The sequence below is a fragment of the Dendropsophus ebraccatus genome, chromosome 10, assembly GCF_027789765.1.
Source record: "Dendropsophus ebraccatus isolate aDenEbr1 chromosome 10, aDenEbr1.pat, whole genome shotgun sequence".
Classification (NCBI taxonomy): Eukaryota; Metazoa; Chordata; class Amphibia; order Anura; family Hylidae; genus Dendropsophus; species Dendropsophus ebraccatus.
Window position 1 is genome coordinate 41,698,479 of NC_091463.1, and position 20,224 is coordinate 41,718,702.

General features: G+C 45.4%; 1 protein-coding gene across 4 annotated transcripts in view; it reads right to left on the minus strand.

Moving 5' to 3' along the window:
* The window catches only part of DNAAF6 (dynein axonemal assembly factor 6), a 59,522-nt gene that overhangs the window by 32,438 nt on the left and 6,860 nt on the right, over positions 1-20,224 (minus strand). For all 4 annotated transcript variants that reach the window (XM_069944260.1, XM_069944258.1, XM_069944261.1 and 1 more), the window contains exon 3: positions 8,013-8,085. In XM_069944260.1, the coding sequence (XP_069800361.1) occupies positions 8,013-8,085 (73 nt within the window). The remainder of the gene's footprint in view (positions 1-8,012; positions 8,086-20,224) is intronic.

A 20,224-nucleotide genomic window follows, 5' to 3' on the forward strand; every position in this document is an offset into this window, starting at 1 on the left:
GGGGTGGTGGGACACGGGGAAGGGGCCATTCACAGACATAACATACATTACAAAGTTGTATAACTTTGTAATGTGTGTTATTCTGTGAATAATTTTTTACCGCCGCACTAACCCTTTAATGCAATATCCTTATCCCATAACTTAGTGCTTTTGTGTGGATTCCCCTTCTCTTGGTACCCTCTCAAGAATTTATATATACCCGACACCTTTAATCTAGAACTCTCACTTTCTAGTAAATATTTCCACAAATTATTTTCTGTGACCTGTAAATAATTACTTTCCTTAGTGCTCCTAACTGCATGTTTTACTTGCATATACTTAAACCGTGCTTTCTCCGGCAACCCAAATTTCACTCTTAACTGATCCCATGTCAAAAACATCCGAATCCGAGAAACCCCAGAATCCGAAAGAAACTGTGCCACATATCGCAAACCATACGAGTGCCAAAATTTCCATTCTTTTATTTTCGCCAACTGTGGCAAATGAAGATTATTACACATGGGGGTGCATTGGGATACACCCCTAGACTCGATTACTTTCTTTGCTTCCACCCAAACTCTGTCCGCCATAGTGAACAGGGGGCATTGATCTACTCTCCCCCGACTCATACTCCCAATTTCCAAAATCTCCCAGATATTTTGACAACCCCACTGATTCTGATGTACCTCTTCCTGCAGATATAGCAATTCGCCTGCTCTTGCTAGCTGGGCTGCCAAAAAATTTTAAGAATTTTAAAAATTTAAAGAATTTTAAGAATTTTAAAAATTTTAAGTTCAGGACCGCCAATCCACCTTCCTGCTGTCCTTTATATAAATAAGCCATTTTTATCCTTACTTTTCTTCCTTTCCAGATTAATTCCTTTAATAATGCCTCCAACAGTTTGAAACAACGTTCTCCCACCCACATGGGGCAATTAACCAACCTATATAAGATTTGGGGCAACATAACCATCTTCACTAGACTAATTCTGTCCGCCATACTAAGAGGGAGGCCTAACCAAACGTTTACCTTGGCTCTTAATTTTAACAGGAGGGGATTTATATTAAGCTCCATATATCTTTTAATATCCTTTGCCACCCTTACCCCTAGATACCGAAAAGACTCTCCCTCTTTCAGTACAGTAACCTGTTTGTGGCTTACTTCCCGATCCAGGGGCAACAGCACCGTTTTTTTCCAGTTGATCTGTAACCCTGAAACTCTTCCAAATTCTTCCACTATCGCCCTTGTCAAGAAGAGCGGTGTATTACTTATATACAGCAGTATATCATCCGCAAATAATATTTTTTCCTCTCTCTCCCCCCATCTCAGCCCCCTTACCTCCTCATCGCCCTTAATCTTTATTGCCAACGGCTCCACAAAGATGGCAAAGATGAGAGGAGAGAGAGGGCAACCCTGTCTTGTTCCCCGACCAAGAACAAACTGCTCCGATAGGTCGCCATTAACCAACACTACCGCCCTAGGACTACGACACATTATTTTTAACAGCTGTATGAATCTAGGTCCAAACCCATAACCCTTTAAAAGTACCCAGAGGAACGACCACTCCACCCTGTCAAAGGCTTTAATCGCATCCAATGACAGGATGAAGCGGTCATCCCCCCGACCCACCTGCAGATTCCCAAACAACCGCCGAATATTTTCCGCTGTAGAGCGACCAGGCATAAACCCACACTGATCCCTAAAGACCAACCTCTCTACCACTCTCGCGAGTCTGTTTGCCAAAATCTTGGCTAAGATCTTTACATCCGAGTTCAGCAAAGAGATTGGTCTGTACGATCCTGGATCTAATTCTTCTTTCCCTGGCTTCAACAGTATAGTAATTGTTGCTTCATACATTGAGGCCGGGAGGTCCCCCAATTCCATAATACTGTTGAATAAATCCTTTAACTTAGGTACCAGTACCGTGCCAAACTCTCTGTAAATTTCATAGGGGATACCATCTGGCCCGGGGGATTTAGAACAAGGGGCCTCTCTCACCACCCTCCAGATTTCATCATCCGCAATCCTTGCTTTCAACATGTTTTTATATATCTCCGAGAGCTGTGGCAGCTCACAAGAATTCACATAATCCTCTACTTCCTTATTCCCCACTGATAATTCTGTGGTATACAACTCACTATAAAATTTGCGGAATACCTCTTTAATCCCCTCATGGGACTTCTCAATCACCCCTCTAACATTACGTATTGCCAGAATTCTTGTGGGACCTGCTTTACTCCTTAGCATGGAGGACAGAAATCTGCCAGGCCTGCAACCCTCTAGATAGTTCTGTTGCCCCTGAAAAAACAAGGTACTATCGGCCCTGTTCTCTAAGATTAACATATATTTTCCAACTGCCTCCTCCCACTCTTTTTTGTCTGATTCCAACTTAGACTGTACAAAGCGAGCCTCCATTCTTTTAACTGACTCCTTCCCCTCTTCCTCTCGTAACTCTCTCTTAGATCTAGATGTCCTCTGTAACAGGAGTCCCCTCAAAAAGGCTTTTACCGTGTCCCATATTACCAAGTCGGATGCAGAACCTGAATTAAATTCAAAGAATTCTCTAATTTTGTCTAACATAATATTTTTATCCTTCAATAAAGCTAACCAGAATGGGTTGAACCTCATTAACCCATATACTCTAGGGTTCGCTTGATCTTTAAAGCGAGTTACCACCGGGCAATGATCTGAGATTCTTCTAGCTTCGTACTTGATTTGTTATATCCATGAGAATCTCCGGGGAGCCTAGCACTAAATCTATCCTTGACAACGTCTGTTTCGACTTATTATAACAGGAATATCTCCTAACTGCTGGGTTGAGCCTTCTACATATGTCTACCCACCCCACCTCCTCTAGGAACTTAGAAAGCGGAGTAACCCCATACTTCTCTTTATTACCTTGAAGTCTCAATCTGTCCCATGTTTCACATGGTACACAATTAAGATCCCCCATCACCAATACTGGAACATCTGCTTGGCCCTCTAAAAATTCACATAACTCTCTAAAAGGTCCCAAGGAGAAGAGCGGGGGGACATACATGAAGGCCCACACCATCCTTCTCCCCCTAAACTCTACCACCAAAAACATGAATCTCCCCTCCTTGTCCACCTTATACTCTATGATCTTACAGTCCACTGATTTATGGATTAGAACACTAACCCCCCTGGCAAAGCTAGAAAATACGGAGTGATATTCCAGATCCACCCATTTACGCTGCAAGCAACTAACCCTATCTTGTGTAAGGTGAGTTTCTATTAGGCAGATTATTCCCGGAAGATGTTTACAAATCACCCTGTTTACTGCTTCTCTTTTTCTCCTATCCCCCAAACCCCGCACATTCCACATCAAAACTTGCATATTCTAACTACCCCTCCAATAAAAAAAAAAAAAAGGGAAAAAAGAAAAAAAACAAAACGAACCTCCTTCTCCCCCTTCCCTCCCTCCCCCCCACCCCCACCTTGACCTACACCAATTGCTTGTGTTGGTCTCTAAACTGCCCATTCCCCACCCGATTGAGCCCTTCACTTCAATTTGTCCTCAGCATATATCGCGCTAGACCAGTTCGTTTAAATTCCTTTCAAAAAATTCCTTTCAAAAAAATATGTATTATCCGCATGGATTATCTTCAATTTAGATGGAAAAAGCAGAGAGTAGTTGATCCCTGCCTCACGTAACCGTTTTTTTATCTGCCCGTATTTCATTCTTGCTTGTTGGGTGGCCTTAGAATAGTCTGGAAACAACGCTATCTTACTGCCGTTATATTCTCCTATATCTAGGTTTCTTGCCTTTCTCAGGATACAGTCCCTATCTGCAGAACACAGGAGTTTCACCAAAATGGCTCGTGGGTTAGAACCTGGAGGGAGAGGTCTAAGGGGGACCCTGTGTGCACGCTCTACTTCGAACACCCTGGAAAGATTAGCCCCCTCGAAAGTATCCAGTAACCATTTGTGAATAAACTCTCTACAGTTATCTCCTTCTACCTTTTCTGGAAACCCTACCATTCTGATGTTGTCCTCCTAGCTCTATCTTCCATATCTGTTAATTTTCCAGAAAGATCTCTATACTCCCTCGAAAGGCGCTCCACTTCACTCTCCATTTTTTTTGGTCTTCCCCTCCACCTCCCCCACCGTCTGCTCCACACCATGCAGTCTTTCCCTCATCTTTGCCATGTTGTCTCTAATCCTCATGATGTCTTCCCTCACTCCTCCAATTTGAGCCTGGACTTCACTTAAAGCCTGATTAGACTTATTTACCCCTTCCAGAATCTCCAGTCTCCAAATTGTACCAGATTGTTCACCTTCCCCCACTTCCAACTGTCTTATCTGTCCAATATCTTCACCTGGCCTCCTCGGAGATTGTTCAAGTATACCCCCGCTGGTTCCCTTCTCCCTATCGTCCTTTCTTCTGTTTGGGATTGCACCAGGTGACTTAAGATATTTATCTATACCTCCAACTGACTCTATAGGAGTTTTTTCATTGTTTAGCAGGGATTGTGGCCCTCTCACTACCCCTGATTTCCTCCTATTTGCCAACACCTCCTCTGTCTGTGCTTTGGTACCTTAATTACGCTTAGTTTTGTTCGACATGATAATAAATGTAGTTCTCCGTTTAGTCAATAGTAACACACAGATAGAAATTGATAGAAGAGATAACCCCACAGTCTACCTCCAACCAAAATAGTGGTGATAGTTATCCTTTTGTGTCAGCAACAGTGACTATCCAAATGGCAATGTCCCTATGTGAAACAAAGAAATTAGCCAAACCACTCAAAGTATATCAGCAGTAGTAAGCGGCAGTAATTATTAGCCAAACAACTCAGAGTATATCAACAGTAGTGATTGTCCGTATATATCAACGGCAGTAGTTATTAGCCAAACAACTCAGAGTATATCCACAGTAGTAATTATCCGTATGCGTCAGCGGCAGTAATTCTTAGCCAAACCACTCAGAGTATATCAACAGTAGTAAGCGGCAGTAATTCTTAGCCAAACCACTCGGAGTATATCAACAGTGGTAAGCGGCAATAATTATTAGCCAAGCCACGCAGAGTATATCAGCAGTAGTAATTGTCTGTATATATCAGCGGCAGTAACTATTAGCCAAACAACTCAGAGTATATCGGCAGTAGTAATTATCCGTATGTGTCAGCGGCAGTAATTATTAGCCAAACCCCTCAGAGTATATCAACAGTAATAAGAGGCAGTAATTATTAGCCAAACCACTCAGAGTATTTTAACAGTAGTAAGCGGCAGTAGTTATTGGCCAAACCACTCAGAGTATATCAGCAACAGTAATTGTCCGTCTATATCAACAGCAGTAATTGTACAACTCAGAGTATATCAGCAGCAGTAATTATCCGTATATATCAGTGGCAGTAATTACTAGCCAAATAACTAAGAGTATATAAGCAGTAGCACTTGTCCGTATATATCAACGGAAGTAATTATTAGCCAAATAACTCAGAGTATATCAGCAGTAGTAATTGTCCGTAAATATCAGCAGCAGAAATTATTAGCCAAACAACTTGAAGTATATCGGCAGCAGTAATAGTCCGTATATTTCAGCGGCAATAATTATCAGCCGAACAACTCAGAGTATATTACAAGTAGTGATTATCCGTATATCTCAGCAGCAGTAATTATCAGCCAGACAACTCAGAGTATATTAGCAGTAGTAATTGTCCGTATATATCAGCGGTAGTAATTATTAGCCAAACAACTCGAAGTATATCGGCAGCAGTAATAGTCCGTATATTTCAGCGGCAATAATTATCAGCCGAACAACTCAGAGTATATTACAAGTAGTGATTATCCGTATATCTCAGCAGCAGCAATTATCAGCCAGTCAACTCAGAGTATATTAGCAATAGTAATTGTCCGTATATATCAGCGGTAGTAATTATTAGCCAAACAACTCAGAGTATATCGGCAGTAGTAATTGTCCGTATATTTCAGCGGCAATAATTATCAGCCAAACAGCTCAGAGTATATCAGCAAAAGTGGTTTCCCGTATATATCAACGGCAGTAACTGTTAGCCAGGAGACACGGAGTGTATCAATAGTAGTTATGGTAATTTTCCGTAGATATCAACAGCAGTAACTATTGGCCAACCGTCTCAATGTGTATCAGCAGTAGTGGTTATCCGTATATCTCAGCGGCAGTACTTATTGGCCGAACTCAGGGTGTATCAGCCCCTCAGAGTATATCAGCAATAGTAAATGTCCATATATATCAGCGGCAGTGATTATTTAGCCAACGGCAATAATTATTAGTCAAATGACTCAGGGTATATCAGCAACAATGATTATCCGTGTATATCAGTGGCAGTGTTTATTAGCCTAGCAGCTCAGAGTATATCAGCATTAGTGATCAACCGTATATATCAGCGGCAGCAATTATTAGCTAAACAACTCAGAGTATATCAGCAGTAGTGATTGTCCGCACATATATGTGCGGACAATCTCTGTATTCTTATATGCCACAAAGCATCCAGTGTATAATGCACCTAGGACCCAACTACAACAGCTGCATGCACTACAACTCCCAGCATGTTCTGACAGTCTGCAGCCCTCAAGATATGCTGGGAGTTGTAGTACAGTGTTGACAGATGTATTGCTGGACCTTCAGGGCTGATGTCACTCACAGACTGCAGCCACCAGGAGACTCTGCACACAGTGATTTATTATAGGGTTGTCCTCTCAGAGACTACAACTCCCAGCATACCCTGAGAGCTGTATAAATGGAGGGTGTTCTGAGATTTGTCACAGATACAGATAAATCCAGGAAAGGAGCGGGTCAGGATGTCTCGTTTCACTGGTTCTATATTGGTGGGCCCCAGGTATCCCAGTCAGACACTGGACAGAAGCGGTCCCCAAATTAAGTCCCTGACCTCCTTCCTTCCTCCATCACGTCTGTTGATGAGAAGAGTCGGCATCAAGCAAAACTGCCGCTCAGTAGTACTGGGTGCTGGAGTGCCGGCCTGCCAGCTGTGCCAGGGTATACACCATGCATGTAACCTGCCAGTGCCAAGGGGAAGGGGGCGCTGGTGCGCCGGGGGGGCACCTCAGCATGCAAAGTGCCTAGGGCAGCATGAACTCTAAACACAGGCCTGTGTGTGACCCCTCTCTATATCACTATGTGTGACCCCCTGCATATCACTATGGCTGACCTCTATATCACAGGGATCTGGCATTGTTAGCAGTGTTTCTTTAAGTATGGTGAATATTTAGCTAGAAACATAGAAGACTGTAACCCGGAAAAGAACACCTGCTCCATCAGGTCTAGTTGTGAGTAGTTCAGGACATGGAGGCTGGAGACTTGCTGCATCCACTGCACACACAGGAGAATCTGCTTTATATACAGTATTCCTTTATTCACTCAGAAGTCGCCCCAGGATCATGTAGGACATTAGGGAGAAGCTTCTGAACCAGTGTGATAAATAACTCTCCTGGTATATGACTGGCCATTTATGAAGGAGCAGGAGTCGGGAGTTGGAGTCGGACCTGATAAAATTCAGGAGTTAGTCCTGATAAAATTCAGGAGTCGGAGTCTGAGTCGGAGCTGCAGCTTACTGACTCCACAGCCCTGTTGAAAACACAGAAAGGCTGTGTTCACACACTGTTGAAATTGAGTGGATGGCCGTCATTTAATTTCACATAACGTCCATTGCTTTAAAATAACGGCAATTATTTGCCATTAAATGACAGCCATCCACTAAATTTCAACAGTGTGTGAACACAGCCTTTCTGTGTTTTCAATCCACTCCTGGTTTTGGTTGCAAAGGACCAAAATACTGAAAAAAATACTATGTGGGAACATAGCCAAAAATGGATTCTGTAATTTATATTGCATATTCTATGAAAAGTTTTGTTTACTAATACATTAGCAAGCTATAGAGATATACATCAGGGTTTAGCAGCCCTAATATGAAACAGGAATACGTTAGAACCTTGCGAAAGCAGCTTTAGGCAGAGGGCTTGTTGTAAATCATAATACAATATTAATTTACTCTGGTGAGAGTGCAAGTACTTACAAGAGCTAACTCTGTTTTCCGGTCGGAGAGGTCCAATTTCTCCTGGATTACCGACAAGTGATGAGGAAAGTCTCTAGATGGGGGAAATTCAGTGGAAAACATTACATTAAAATAAATATAGTCAGGTTGATAGTTATGGTTGAAATATGACATATCCATCCATCCGTATTTTCACTATACTCAAGGTAAAGAAGGCTTGCCACCACCGGAGATTGAACCTTTTTTTTTCCTCAAAGGCGGAAGCAGTTTAATTTTTTACTACAAATTTTCCCGATCTGATGTGACCAAAAATCAGCAATTTTCCACTTCAGTGTTTTTTGTGCTTGCGCCGTTTACCGTGCAAGATCAGGAATGCAATAATTGAATGGGCCTGGCGATTGAGCACGTGGCCATATCAAATTCTTTATTTTATATATTTATATTCATTTATAAAATAAAAAAAAGGGGGGTGATTTAACGGGGGGATTTAACAGGGTATTCCCCCTCCCCCCAATTTTTTCGCATTAATACGTTGCCCACCAATAGCTTTCCATCTTTCCAATATCAATTTATTATAGACTCTGCACAGTTTTGCTGTTATTTAGATGCATTCACATCCACCAAACACATAAAATCATCAAATCTCAGTCGAATCTGACACCACTCTCTGCTCCTGGCCCCCACCCTCCGTGTCGGCATCACATGTCCTCCGTCTCTTCAATGGGCTGGCTTCTAACCCTGCCCATTGAAGTGAGGGAGGACACTGACAGCTGCTGCTGATCAGTGTCTCCCGACTCCCTCCCCCCAGATCACCTTTGTGCCCCCCCCACCCCTGACCTCACCAGTGCCCCCAACACTGTGCCCCCTGACGTTGCCCCCTCTCCCAAGCCCGTGCAGAGAGCCATCGCCAGCAGGGCCAGACCGTAGAAGGAGTATGGCTACCGGGCCCCGCGAGTTGACCGCGGCAACCCTCCCCTTTCGCGACTCACCAGCGGCAGCGGCACCCCCACCCGTGACTCGCCCACGGCAATCACAACCCCCGACAAAATGACTACTCAGCTCACCTGCGGCTCGGCTCACCTGTGCCCCCCCCCACCCGTGACTCACCCGCGGCGACACCTCGCGCCGGTAACTCACCCGCGGCAAGCACCCCCCCATCACTCACCAGCGGCATCCCCACCCGTGACTCACCCGCGGCAAGCACTCCCCCCCCCCCCGTCACCCAACAGCGGCGGCGCACCCCCAGCCCATCCCCCCCTCCCCGTGACTGACCCACGGCATCCACCCCCTGCACCCGAACTCACCTGCTGCAATCACCCCCCATGCTATATCACTCATTCAGCTCTGCTATGTCGCTCACTCAGCTCTGCTGTGTCGCTCACTCAGCTCTGCTGTGTCGCTCACTCAGCTCTGTTATGTCGCTCACTCAGCTCTGCTGTGTCGCTCACTCAGCTCTGCTGTGTCGCTCACTCAGCTCTGCTGTGTCGCTCACTCAGCTCTGTTGTGTCGCTCACTCAGCTCTGCTATGTTGCTCACTCAGCTTTGCTATGTTGCTCACTCAGCTCTGCTATATCTTGTGCATATCAGCTCTGCTACATCATGTACCAATCAGGCATAAGCATTGCATGATGGGAGATGTAGTTTTCCAGCTAGGTTTGGCAGCATTTTATTTGTTTAGCTCTTGAAGGGAATACCCCTTTAAACTTTCATTATGGGATGAGATTTTTTTTTATTAATGACAAAAACTTTTTATTTAAAAACTAGAGATTGTGGCGCACAAAATGACATCAAAACAAGCCCTGTAGGTAATAAACTCAAAGTGCTATGTTTCTTAGAAGGCGAGGAGTAAAAAGCGAAGGTGCCAAAATGAAAATTGTCTCTGTCTTTAAAGTGTCACTGTCGTTAGTATAGGCGATTTTAAGAATCTTTGTAATCGGGTTTATTAGCCGAAAAATGAATCTTTATCATGACAAAGCAGTTTGAAGCTCCCCCCCCCCCCACGTCTTCATGGTTTCCCTATGGAGAGAGGAAAACAGGGCACTAAGACAGGACAACAAAGCGTTAATTTACAGCAACATCACAGGCTCTCTCCTCTGACAGTCACCACTGACCTCTCTGACCTCTGCATAGCACTCTGAATAGCTCCCCTGCTGAGTAATCCTTAGTTCTCTGTTCTCTGCTGCCGGCATTTCTCCTCCTCTCTCCTCCCCCCTCACCTCTCCATAGCTCAGACAGGATCCGTCTGATAAAAAAACTGTCGAGATTTCCTGATTTTGAGCAGTGGATGACAGAAAGGAGAGGAGGGGGGGGGGGACCTGGGAAAAGGCTTTTTAAATGCAGATAATGGCATATTTGCCTAATAAACCCAATTACTATTGGACTATTGATTTCTGCAAAAAAAAATTTAACGACAGTGACTCTTTAACCCCTTAAGGACCCATGACGTACCGGTATGCTGGCACTTTAAATGGGCTCCATTGAAGATGGCTGCTGATTCTTACAGCAGCCATCTTCCTGTATCACGTAGGGGGCAGTTTCCCTGCCCCCCGTGACTATCGCTGTGATTGGCCGATGACTTCCCATCGGCCAATCACAGCAATTTCCTTTGTTACCAGGACCGGACCCCGGAATTCAGCAGTGATTGGTGCTGTCCGAGACAGCACCAATCACTGCTGTGCCCGGGGGTCACCTGCCCATAGATCCGGCCCCCAGATCGCCCGTGAATGGCCGGCCGGTGTGTACTACTCTTCAGTACTACTCCCATCATCTCCTTCTCTGCTTGCCGGAATCGGCGAGCTGAGAAGGAGATGATGGGAGTAGTGTGCAGTGAGCCCAGTGCGGTCCTGGTGTGTACCAGGCGCCGGGTGCCTCCTCCCCCGTACTGCCTCCTCCTCCGTCTTCCTCCAATAACAGGGAGATCTTCGTGTGCTCTCTTCTCCTCCCCCCCGTACACGATCGGCTCCTCCCCCTCCCCGCCGTCGCTCCATGCTGCCCCCACTTCCTCCTCCTCCCCGCCGCCGATCCGTGCTTTCTTCTCCTCCCCACCTGCCGCTCCGCGCTTACTCCTCCTCCTCCACGTTCCGCCACTGCCACCCACCCATCAACCCTCCCTCCCTGCTGGCACCCACCCATCCTTACACCCTCCCTCCCTGCTGGCACCCACCCATCAAACCACGCTCCCTCCCTGTTGCCACCCACCCTCCCTTCCTCCCTGCTGGCTCCCACCAACCTGCCCACCTTCCCTCCCTCCCTGCTGGCACCCACCTACCAACCCACCCTCCCTGCTGGCACCCACCCACCCATCAAACCACCCTTCCTCCCTGCTGGCACCGACCAACCCTCCCTCCCGGCACCCACCCATCCTCCCTGCTGGCACTCACCCATCCTCCCACGCTCCCTCTCTCCTTTCATACACCCTGCCCACCTTCCCTCCCTCCCTGCTGGCAGCCACCTACCAAACCACCCTCCCTGCTGGCAGCCACCTACCCACCAAACCACCCTCCCTCCCTACTGGCACACACCCATCCTCCCTCCCTGCGTCCAACCAATCCTCCCACGCTCCCTCTTCTTGCATACACCCACCATCCCTGCTGCCACCCTCTCCTCTGTCTTGCCACCCTCTCCCCCCTCTGCTGCCACCCTCTCCTCTTACCCTCTCCCCTGACACCCTCTACCCTCCCCTCTCTCTGCTGCCAACCTCTACTCTCCGTCCTGCCACCCTTTCCCCTCCGTCCTGCCAACCTCTCCCCTCTGTCTTGCCACCCTTTCCTCTTACCCTCTCCCCTACGTCCTGCCATCCCTCTCCTGCCACCCTCTCCCCTGTCCTGCCAGCCTCTGCCCTTTTGCTGTTTTTTTTTCTTCAGTGTAAATTTTTTTCTTTTTTTTTTTCTGCCCCCCCATCCCAATTTTCCCCCCAAAGTAAAAAAATGTAAAGTAAAAAAAAAAAAGGTAAAAAAAACAGTACATAAAACACACATGAACACTATCACGTGTGGAAGCATAACACTTACACACCCCTCTAAGGATGCCTTCCCACACACCGGATCCGCATCGAATTTCACACTGTGGATTCGCAGCGGGCTTGACATCCCACTGCGTGTTAGTAAATTAACCCCCCGCTGGCCGGAGCATACATCACCTGCTCCCCGCTCCGGCTTGCTTCGGGGGTTCTCGGCAGGACGTCCCGCTCAGCCAATCAGTGACAGCACACTGATTGGCTGCACGGGATAAGCAGATGCCAGGAGCTCTGAAGCAAACCGGAGTGGGGAGCAGGTGATGTATGCTCCAGCCAGTGGGGGTTAACTTACATACACGCAGCGGGATGTCAAGCCCGCTGCGTGTATGTATTCTCATAGGGATGCACTGACACTGGATCCGCAGCGGATTTCGCTGTGAAACCACAGCGTGAAATCTGCTGCGGATCTGATGTGTGTGAAGGCACCCTAAGGAGGCATACGCCTGGATTGCCTCCGATACTGAGACAACCATTGAGGGAGAAGAGGAATATCCCTCGTTCCTTCTTCCTTCCTCATCGCCATCATCATTTAGTGATGACAAGCCCCAAAGGCGCCGCCCCAGGAAGCCCCCTCAAGTGACCCCAATCCCTACGAACCACAGATTCCGGAGTTTGTTGGGGTAACTTTTGGGGGGTTTCCAATGATTTGGCAGCACGAGGGCTCTGCAAACCCGACATGGCCTTCGTCCTCCATTCTGGCCAAATCCAGCTTCCAAAATCTAAATTGCGCTTCTTCCCTTTGTAAGCTTTCCTTGCACCGGCTTTGCACTTTGTGTACACATGTGGGGTACTCCTGTAATCGGGGGGAATTGCTCTACATGATTAGTGTTTTATTTTTTCTTTTAACCCCTTGTGAACCTGAAAACTTTAAGGCTAGACCAAGTTTTAGTGTAAAAAAAAAATTAAATTTTTCATTTTCACGGCACATTGTACCTGTCACCAGTGACGTCCATATGCCCACTATACCACTTGTTACATTACTTGAGGGGTGTAGTTTCCATAATGGGGTCACTTGTGGGGGGTTTCCAATGATTTGGCAGCACGAGGGCTCTGTGAGCCCGACATGGCCTTCGTCCTCCATTCTGGCCAAATCCAGGCCAGATCCATCTGGAGGCTTTCTGTGCGCCGGCTTTGCACTTTGTGTCCATATATGAGGAACTCCTGTAATCTAGGGGAATTGCCCTTCATTTTTAGTGGTTTATTTTTTCTTTTAACCCCTTGTGAACATGAAAAATTCAAAGTTACATCAACGTTTTGAGTGTAAAAAATTTAATTTTTCACGTCACATTGTTCCACATTTGTGTCTGCCACCAGTGGGTCCATATGCTCACTATACCCCTTGGTACATTCCTCGAGGGGTGTAGTTTCTTAAATAGTGTCCCTTTAGGGGTGTTTGTTAGGTTTTGGCACGCCAGAGCTTCTGCCAACCAAAAGTGGTACTTTGAAAATTTGCCAATTGTAATGGAGGCTTCAAAATTCACTAGGCGCTCCTTTGTATCTGAGGCTTGTGGTTGAGTCAAATAGCGCAATAGGGCCACATATCATATATTTCTATAAACTGCAGAAACGGGGCAATAAAAATTGTGGTGTATTTCTCTGGAAATAGGCTTTCTATTATGAAACATATTGAATCAAAATATAATTTCTGCAAAGAAATTTTCAATGTTCTTACACACTTAGCTTTTATTTCTGTGACTCACCTAAAGGGCTAAAAACTTTCTGGAATTGATTTTGCAGAGTTTAGGGGGAGCAGTTTCTGAAATGGGATGATTTGTGGGGCTTAATAAAATACAGCCTCCTCAAATAAACTTCAAATGAGAACTGGTCCCCTGCAAAATCTGATTTTGAAATTCTTGTGAAAATTTGGAAAAATGCTGCTAAACTTTGAAGCTTTCTATTGTCTAAAAAAATTGAAGGCAAGTTTAATAAATGCTGTCAACATAAAATAGACATATTGCTAATGCTATTTAATATATAATTTATGTAGCATAACCATTTTCCTTACAAGCAGAAAATTTCAAAGTTAGAAAAATGCAATTTTTCACGTTGTTTTGGGGTTTTTCTTAAAGATAGGCTGTAAGTATCGACTCCAACTTTCCAGTAATATAAAGTACAACATGTCACAAGAAAACAATCTTAGAATCAGCCGGATAGGTAAAAGCATCCCGAAGTTATTAACGGATAAAGTGACACGTCTTATTCCTTAAATTTGGTCTGGTTCTTAAGGCCATTTTGGGCTCTGTCCTTAAAGGACAAGTGCCATGAAAAACTTTTTCTCAGTAATTGAAGCACATTACAAAGTTATATAACTCTGTAATATGCTTTAATCACCTATCTGCCTCCCTTCACTGTCTTTTCCCCCTTCAACCCCCCAGCAGGAAGTGTAAGAAACTCAGATACCTAATTACTGTTGTCACCAGGCTGCTCTCTCAGCTTCTTCTTGTGACGATGAGTCATCAGCAGGAGGGCTGGGCTAGCTCCTGTTACACCAGCCTCCCCCTCCCCTGCCTTTTCAGGTGACTCAGCTTGCTCAGCTCCAATTGGCTGAACAACTGCAGGCCATCTGAGTCATGCTTCTCTTCTCTCCAACTGACTCCCAGCACAGAGGCAGCCTCCCCCTCCCCTCATACTCTCTCCTGCTGCCGAGTGGACTCAGTGAGTGAAGGAGTCATGTCACTAGGGAAGATAAGCAAGTGACATGGACTCAGATGGCTTGCAGTTGTTCAGCCAATCGGAGCTGAGCAAGCTGAGTCACCTGACAAGGCAGGGGAGGGGGAGGCTGGTGTAACAGGAGCTAGAGCAGCCCTCCTGCTGATGACTCATCTTCACAAGAAGAAGCTGAGAGAAGAGTTTGGTGACTACAGTAATTAGGTATCTGTGAGATTCTTACACTTCCTGCTGGGGGGGTTTAGGGGGGGGGGGAAGACAGTTTGAATTTCCCACTGTCTGCGTTCCCCCCCGATTTCCATTCTTGGTCTTCATTTCTTTCTGGTTTCAGCTTCCCATGATGCACTTTGGCTGCTGTGATGTTGCAAGTGCCTGCCCCTCCATTCACTTCAACTCCCATCATACACTAAACATGACCCCCTCTCTCTCTCTTCAATCAGGCTGCTATATAATCACACAGGTTGTCAGCCCCTGCACTGAAGCTGCACACACATACTTTCACTTTGCAATGTTTTGTACATTGCAAAGTGACATCTGCAAGATGGCCGTCACTAATTAGGTCAGGGCAGCAGGGGGGAGATAAACAAGTGATGTGACTCCTTTACTCACTGAGTCCACTCGGCAGCAGTAGGGGGGTCCTGTAGCTGCCTATGTGCTGGGAGTCATTAGGAGAGAAGATAGGCGAGTGACATGACTCAGATGGTTTGCAGTTGTTCAGCCAATCGGAGCTGAGCAAGCTGAGTCACCTGACAAGGCGGGGGAGGGGTGTAACAGGAGCTAGAGCAGCCCTCCTGCTGATGACTTATCGTCACAAGAAGGAGCTGAGAGAGCAGCCTGGTGATGACAGTAATTAGGTAAGAATGAGTTTCCTACACTTCCTGGTGGGGGAAAAAGACAGGGAAGGTAGGCAGATAGGTGATTGAAGCATATTACAGAGTTATATAACTTTCTAATGTGCTTCAATTACTGGGAAAAAGTTTTTCATGGCACTTGTCCTTTAAGGGGTAAAGGCCCAATTTTGCTGTGTCCTTAAAAGGTCAATTTCTCAATTCTAGCAGTATCTGCTACTGCGGAAATGTACACCAAACAATTGCAAAAAACAGTATACTCAGCCACTCCAAGCCCACAAAATGACAAGGAACTCCTATTTAATTCCACTTATTCATAGCCACTGTAGGAAGCCACTAGGAGCATGCTCAGGGAGTAGTGAAGCCTGATAAAGGGTACTTTTACGCGTACTGAGTATGCAGCAGATTTCATGCTGCAAGTTCCACTGCAATACTCTGCATTCTCACAGCAGATTTTTATTCCGCAGTGAGAATGTAGCCACTGCCTTATTAACCCATCAGCTGCCAGGCTACAAGCTAATACATTACGTTCTGCTCAGACAAGTCAGTGGCTGCAGTGGGACAGTGCACTGATTGGCTGAGCGGGATGTCAGTGACCCCCGGGAGCCAGAGAAGCAGGTGGGAGCGTGGCAGCTGGTTAAAAAGGTAGTGGCTACATTTTCACAGCAGAATGAAAATCTGTTGTGAAAATGCAGAGCCATAGGTAATGAAAGTACAGAGTATCGCTGCAGATTTCGCTGTGGAACTTGCAGTGTGAAATCCACTGCAAACTCGGTACGTGTGAATGTACCCTTAAATGGGTTGTCCAGGATTAATAAAACATGGCCTCTTTATTCCACAAACAGCACCTCTTCTGTCTTCAGTTTGGGTGTGGGTTTTGCAGCAAGGTTTTGAAGTCGGAGTCAGAGCTGGAGTTGGAAAAAATGTACCGACTCCGACTCCAGCTTTAAATAAATCTTTAAAAGATGTAGAATTGAATTTTGATATGAATTTTAAAAGTTTTGCTCATGAATATATATTATGAGCACCATTCTAATAGGACACTGGCCCTATTACATAAGTATGATTGGGGAATATATCAGTAATAGGACACTGGACCTATTAGAAATGGGTGGCCATGGAAAAGTTGTTGGTCACTATGCTGGATGACTGTATATGAGCAGCAGTGTAATATGAAGATATCCTGTGTAATATAGAGGAGGAGAAGAAATAAGTAGTGTAGCAGTAACCTCTGTCCTCAATGTGGTGTTTTCTCTCTGGAAGAAGATTGTGTTTTTCTTCAGTGTTCTATGGCTGCAGCTGTGTGTGTGTGCGCGCTATGGCTGCAGCAAGCTGTGTGTGTGTGCGCTATGGCTGCAGCAAGCTGTGTGTGTGTGTGTGTGTGTGTGTGTGCGCGCTATTGTGTGCCCCCACCGTGACCTTCTATATCACTGTGTGACCTCTATATCACAGGTATCTGGCATTATTAGCAGTGTTTCTTTAAAGCGTAACTGTCATTTTTTTAAAAACATTAAATATCAATAGTACAAGCGATTTTAAGAAACTCTGTAATAGGTTTTAAAAACCAAAAGAGTTTCCTTCTGTACTGAAAAAGCTCCCAGCCTCCCCCATCACTGCAGAAGAAGCAGAATTTCTGTCTCCATTTTGTGGCTATGGAGAGGGGAGGGGCTGTTAGGAGTGACTGAGCATGGAACAGTCCTGCAAAGCACAACATCCTTCAATCTTCTCTCAGTAAGTTCATAGATAAGCACTGACCTTTCTGACCCCTGAAATTAGCGTTTTAGGTGCCCAGACTGTCTCCAAACAGCTGACCTTCATGTCACCTCTTCCTGCTCCCTCATCTCCCTCGGCCCCTCCCCCCTCCATAAGGATAGAATGGAGAGAGCAGAACCCGTCTTCACTGGCTTCTCTGTAATGAAGACGTGTTTGCCTGATAATGCACAGATAAGAAGTCGGGGGGGGGGGGGGGAGGCTGGGAGATTGCTTCTTGAGTACAGAAGGAGGCTTTTTTGGCTAATGAAACCTATTACAGAGTATGGTGAATATTTAGTTAGAAACATAGAAGACTGTCAGCAGGAAAAGACCACCTGCTTCATCTAGTCTAGTTGTGAGTAGTTCAGGACATGGAGGCTGGAGACTGGCTGCATCCACAGAGCAGAATCTGCTTTATATACAGTATTCCTTTATTCACTCAGAAGTCGCCCCAGGATCATGTAGGACATTAGGGAGAAGCTGCTGAGTCAGTGTAATAAATAACTCCCCTGTTATATGACTGGCCATTTATGAAGGATCAGGAGTCGGAGTTGGAGTCGGAGCTGCGGCTTACCGACTCCACATCCCTATTTTGCAGCCCAGTTTAAGTGAATGGAGCTGAATTGCAATACCACACACAACCTGAGGACAGTGATGGGCCTGTTTCTGCAAGGAAGTAGCTGTGTTTTTTTCTAATCCTAGAAAATCCCTTTATGCACCTGTGATCAATTAACCCCACCCCTAGGTTCAGACCAGACCAGTTCAGAGAGAAAATAGTTTTAGGCTATCTTCCCACAATGTAAAATAAGGGCAAATAATTGCCGTTGTTGCAAAACAATGGCCGTTATCAATGATAATAATCATTAAAGAGACTCAATAGGTTTATGTTGTTGTCAGGAATGTGACTTTGCGCTCCTCGGTCCGTGCTGGGCTACCGAGGAAGCGTTGAGCCTCTGATTGTTTTTTGTTTGCAGTTCTGTCTGAATGCTGTCTTAGTTTCCCAGCCACACCCGCATTGCCTGTTACACTCTGGCAGTGTGGGGGTTACTCCTTCTAAAGACCTGTCCAGCTGAACTGGGTGCTGGGATCAGGGCTGATCCAATCAAGTGCTGGACCCAGTCCCGGATTCAAGGTAAAAAGCAGCAGACTCTTCATTTCCATGCTGGCTATTTATTGAGTGTTAGGGCCCTTTTACACGGAAAGATTATCTGACAGATTATCTGCCAAAGATTTGAAGCCAAAACCAGGAATGGATTTGAAAAGAGGAGAAATCTCAGGCTTTCCTTTATTACCTGATCTCTGTTTATAGTCCATTCCTGGCTTTGGCTTCAAATCTTTAGCAGATAATCTGTCAGATAATCTTTCCGTGTAAAGGGGCCCTTACTCAGCTAAGCGCTTCATCTCTCCTGGTTCTGTTACTTCTGTTGTCTGACCTATTGCTTGATCTCCCAACCTGCTTTGTCTGCTGCTGCCCTGACCTCCTTGCCTGTCCCTGACTCTTCTTCTGCCTCCTGTTTTTGTACCTCGCTGACCGCCGTTGCTGACCTGGACCGTAGACTCTTCATTATTGTGTTTGTGTTGTCTGTCTTGTTTTGTGTATCACCTGGTGTAAGACAGGAACTGACACTGTGGTTGTCCGCGGCCGTTTAGGGCCGTTGAGGCAAGTAGGTAGGGATAGAAGGTGGGTTCTAGTGGTTAGGGCTCACTGTCTTGTCCTGTTCCCTACCTAAGTCCGGCGCTTTTGTGACAGTTGTCCTATCTAATGGTGCGTTTACACAGAAAGATTTATATTACAGACTTTTGAAGCCAAAGCCATGAAGTCTATAAACAGGGAACATGTAATAAAGGAAAGACTAAGATTTCTCTTCTTTCCTGGCTTTGGCTTCAAAAATCTGTCAGATAAATCTGTCTGTGTAAATGCACCATAAGGGTAGCATAAACTAGGTACATAGAAGCTGAACAGAATGATGTATCACTTACATTGTTCTGTGTAGCTGATTCAGAGATATCCTCCTGAATATCAAGGACAATAGGTAGTTCTCTCCATTATGTGCATGAGCCCAGTAGTCCTGGATATTCATTAGAAGCAGAAAACTCAGACAACCAGCTGCTAATTGTCAGTTATCTATCCATGGCGTGTATAGGCAGTCAACTGTGAATCAGCAGCTGGAGGGCGGGGGAGAGGTGTGGAAAGAATCCCATTCTCCTGCATATTAGGAGAATGACTAAACAAAATCCCCTGCTGCATGAATCGATCAAATTGACTACTTACCTCCATGCCTGCTTATCTCCATGCAGTCTGATCTTCGTTCTGGTAGAGTCTGCTTCAGGCAGGCTCTATTAGAAGATGGCAGATAAAACTGATCAATGCTATTTACCATGTGTGACCAGGCTATTTACCACAGCATTGACCAGGGTATGCAACCTGATTGTAGGTAATAGTCCCCTAGGGGGACTTAAAAAGTGAAAAGTTTTAAAAAATTTCACATGGCCCATCCACCAATAAAAGTTTAAATCATCAACTTAAATCACCCCCTTTCCCATTTTATAAATAAAACACATTAAAACACATAAATAAATAACCACATCATATATCGTGGCGGGCAGAATTGTTCTGTCCAGATATAACATTGTTGTTCACACGCGGTGAATAGCTCAAATAATTGACATGTCAGTTCTTTGAGCAGAGAGCAAAGCCATCCAAGGCATCGCACTGACAAACTGAGGCAGGCAGGATTCCGAGCGGAGTCTGCTTGTTTTACTCATTGTGAACAGACCCTTAGAAGGCGAGGAGGAAAAACGAAAATGCAAAAATGAAAAATTGGACTGGTCATTTAGAACAATTTGGGCTGTGTCATTAAAGGGTTAAAATATATTGCAGGTAATGCATAACATATAATTGTAAAACAAACAATATTTTTGTCCTGTTCCCAGAAAAACTGTTTCAAAAA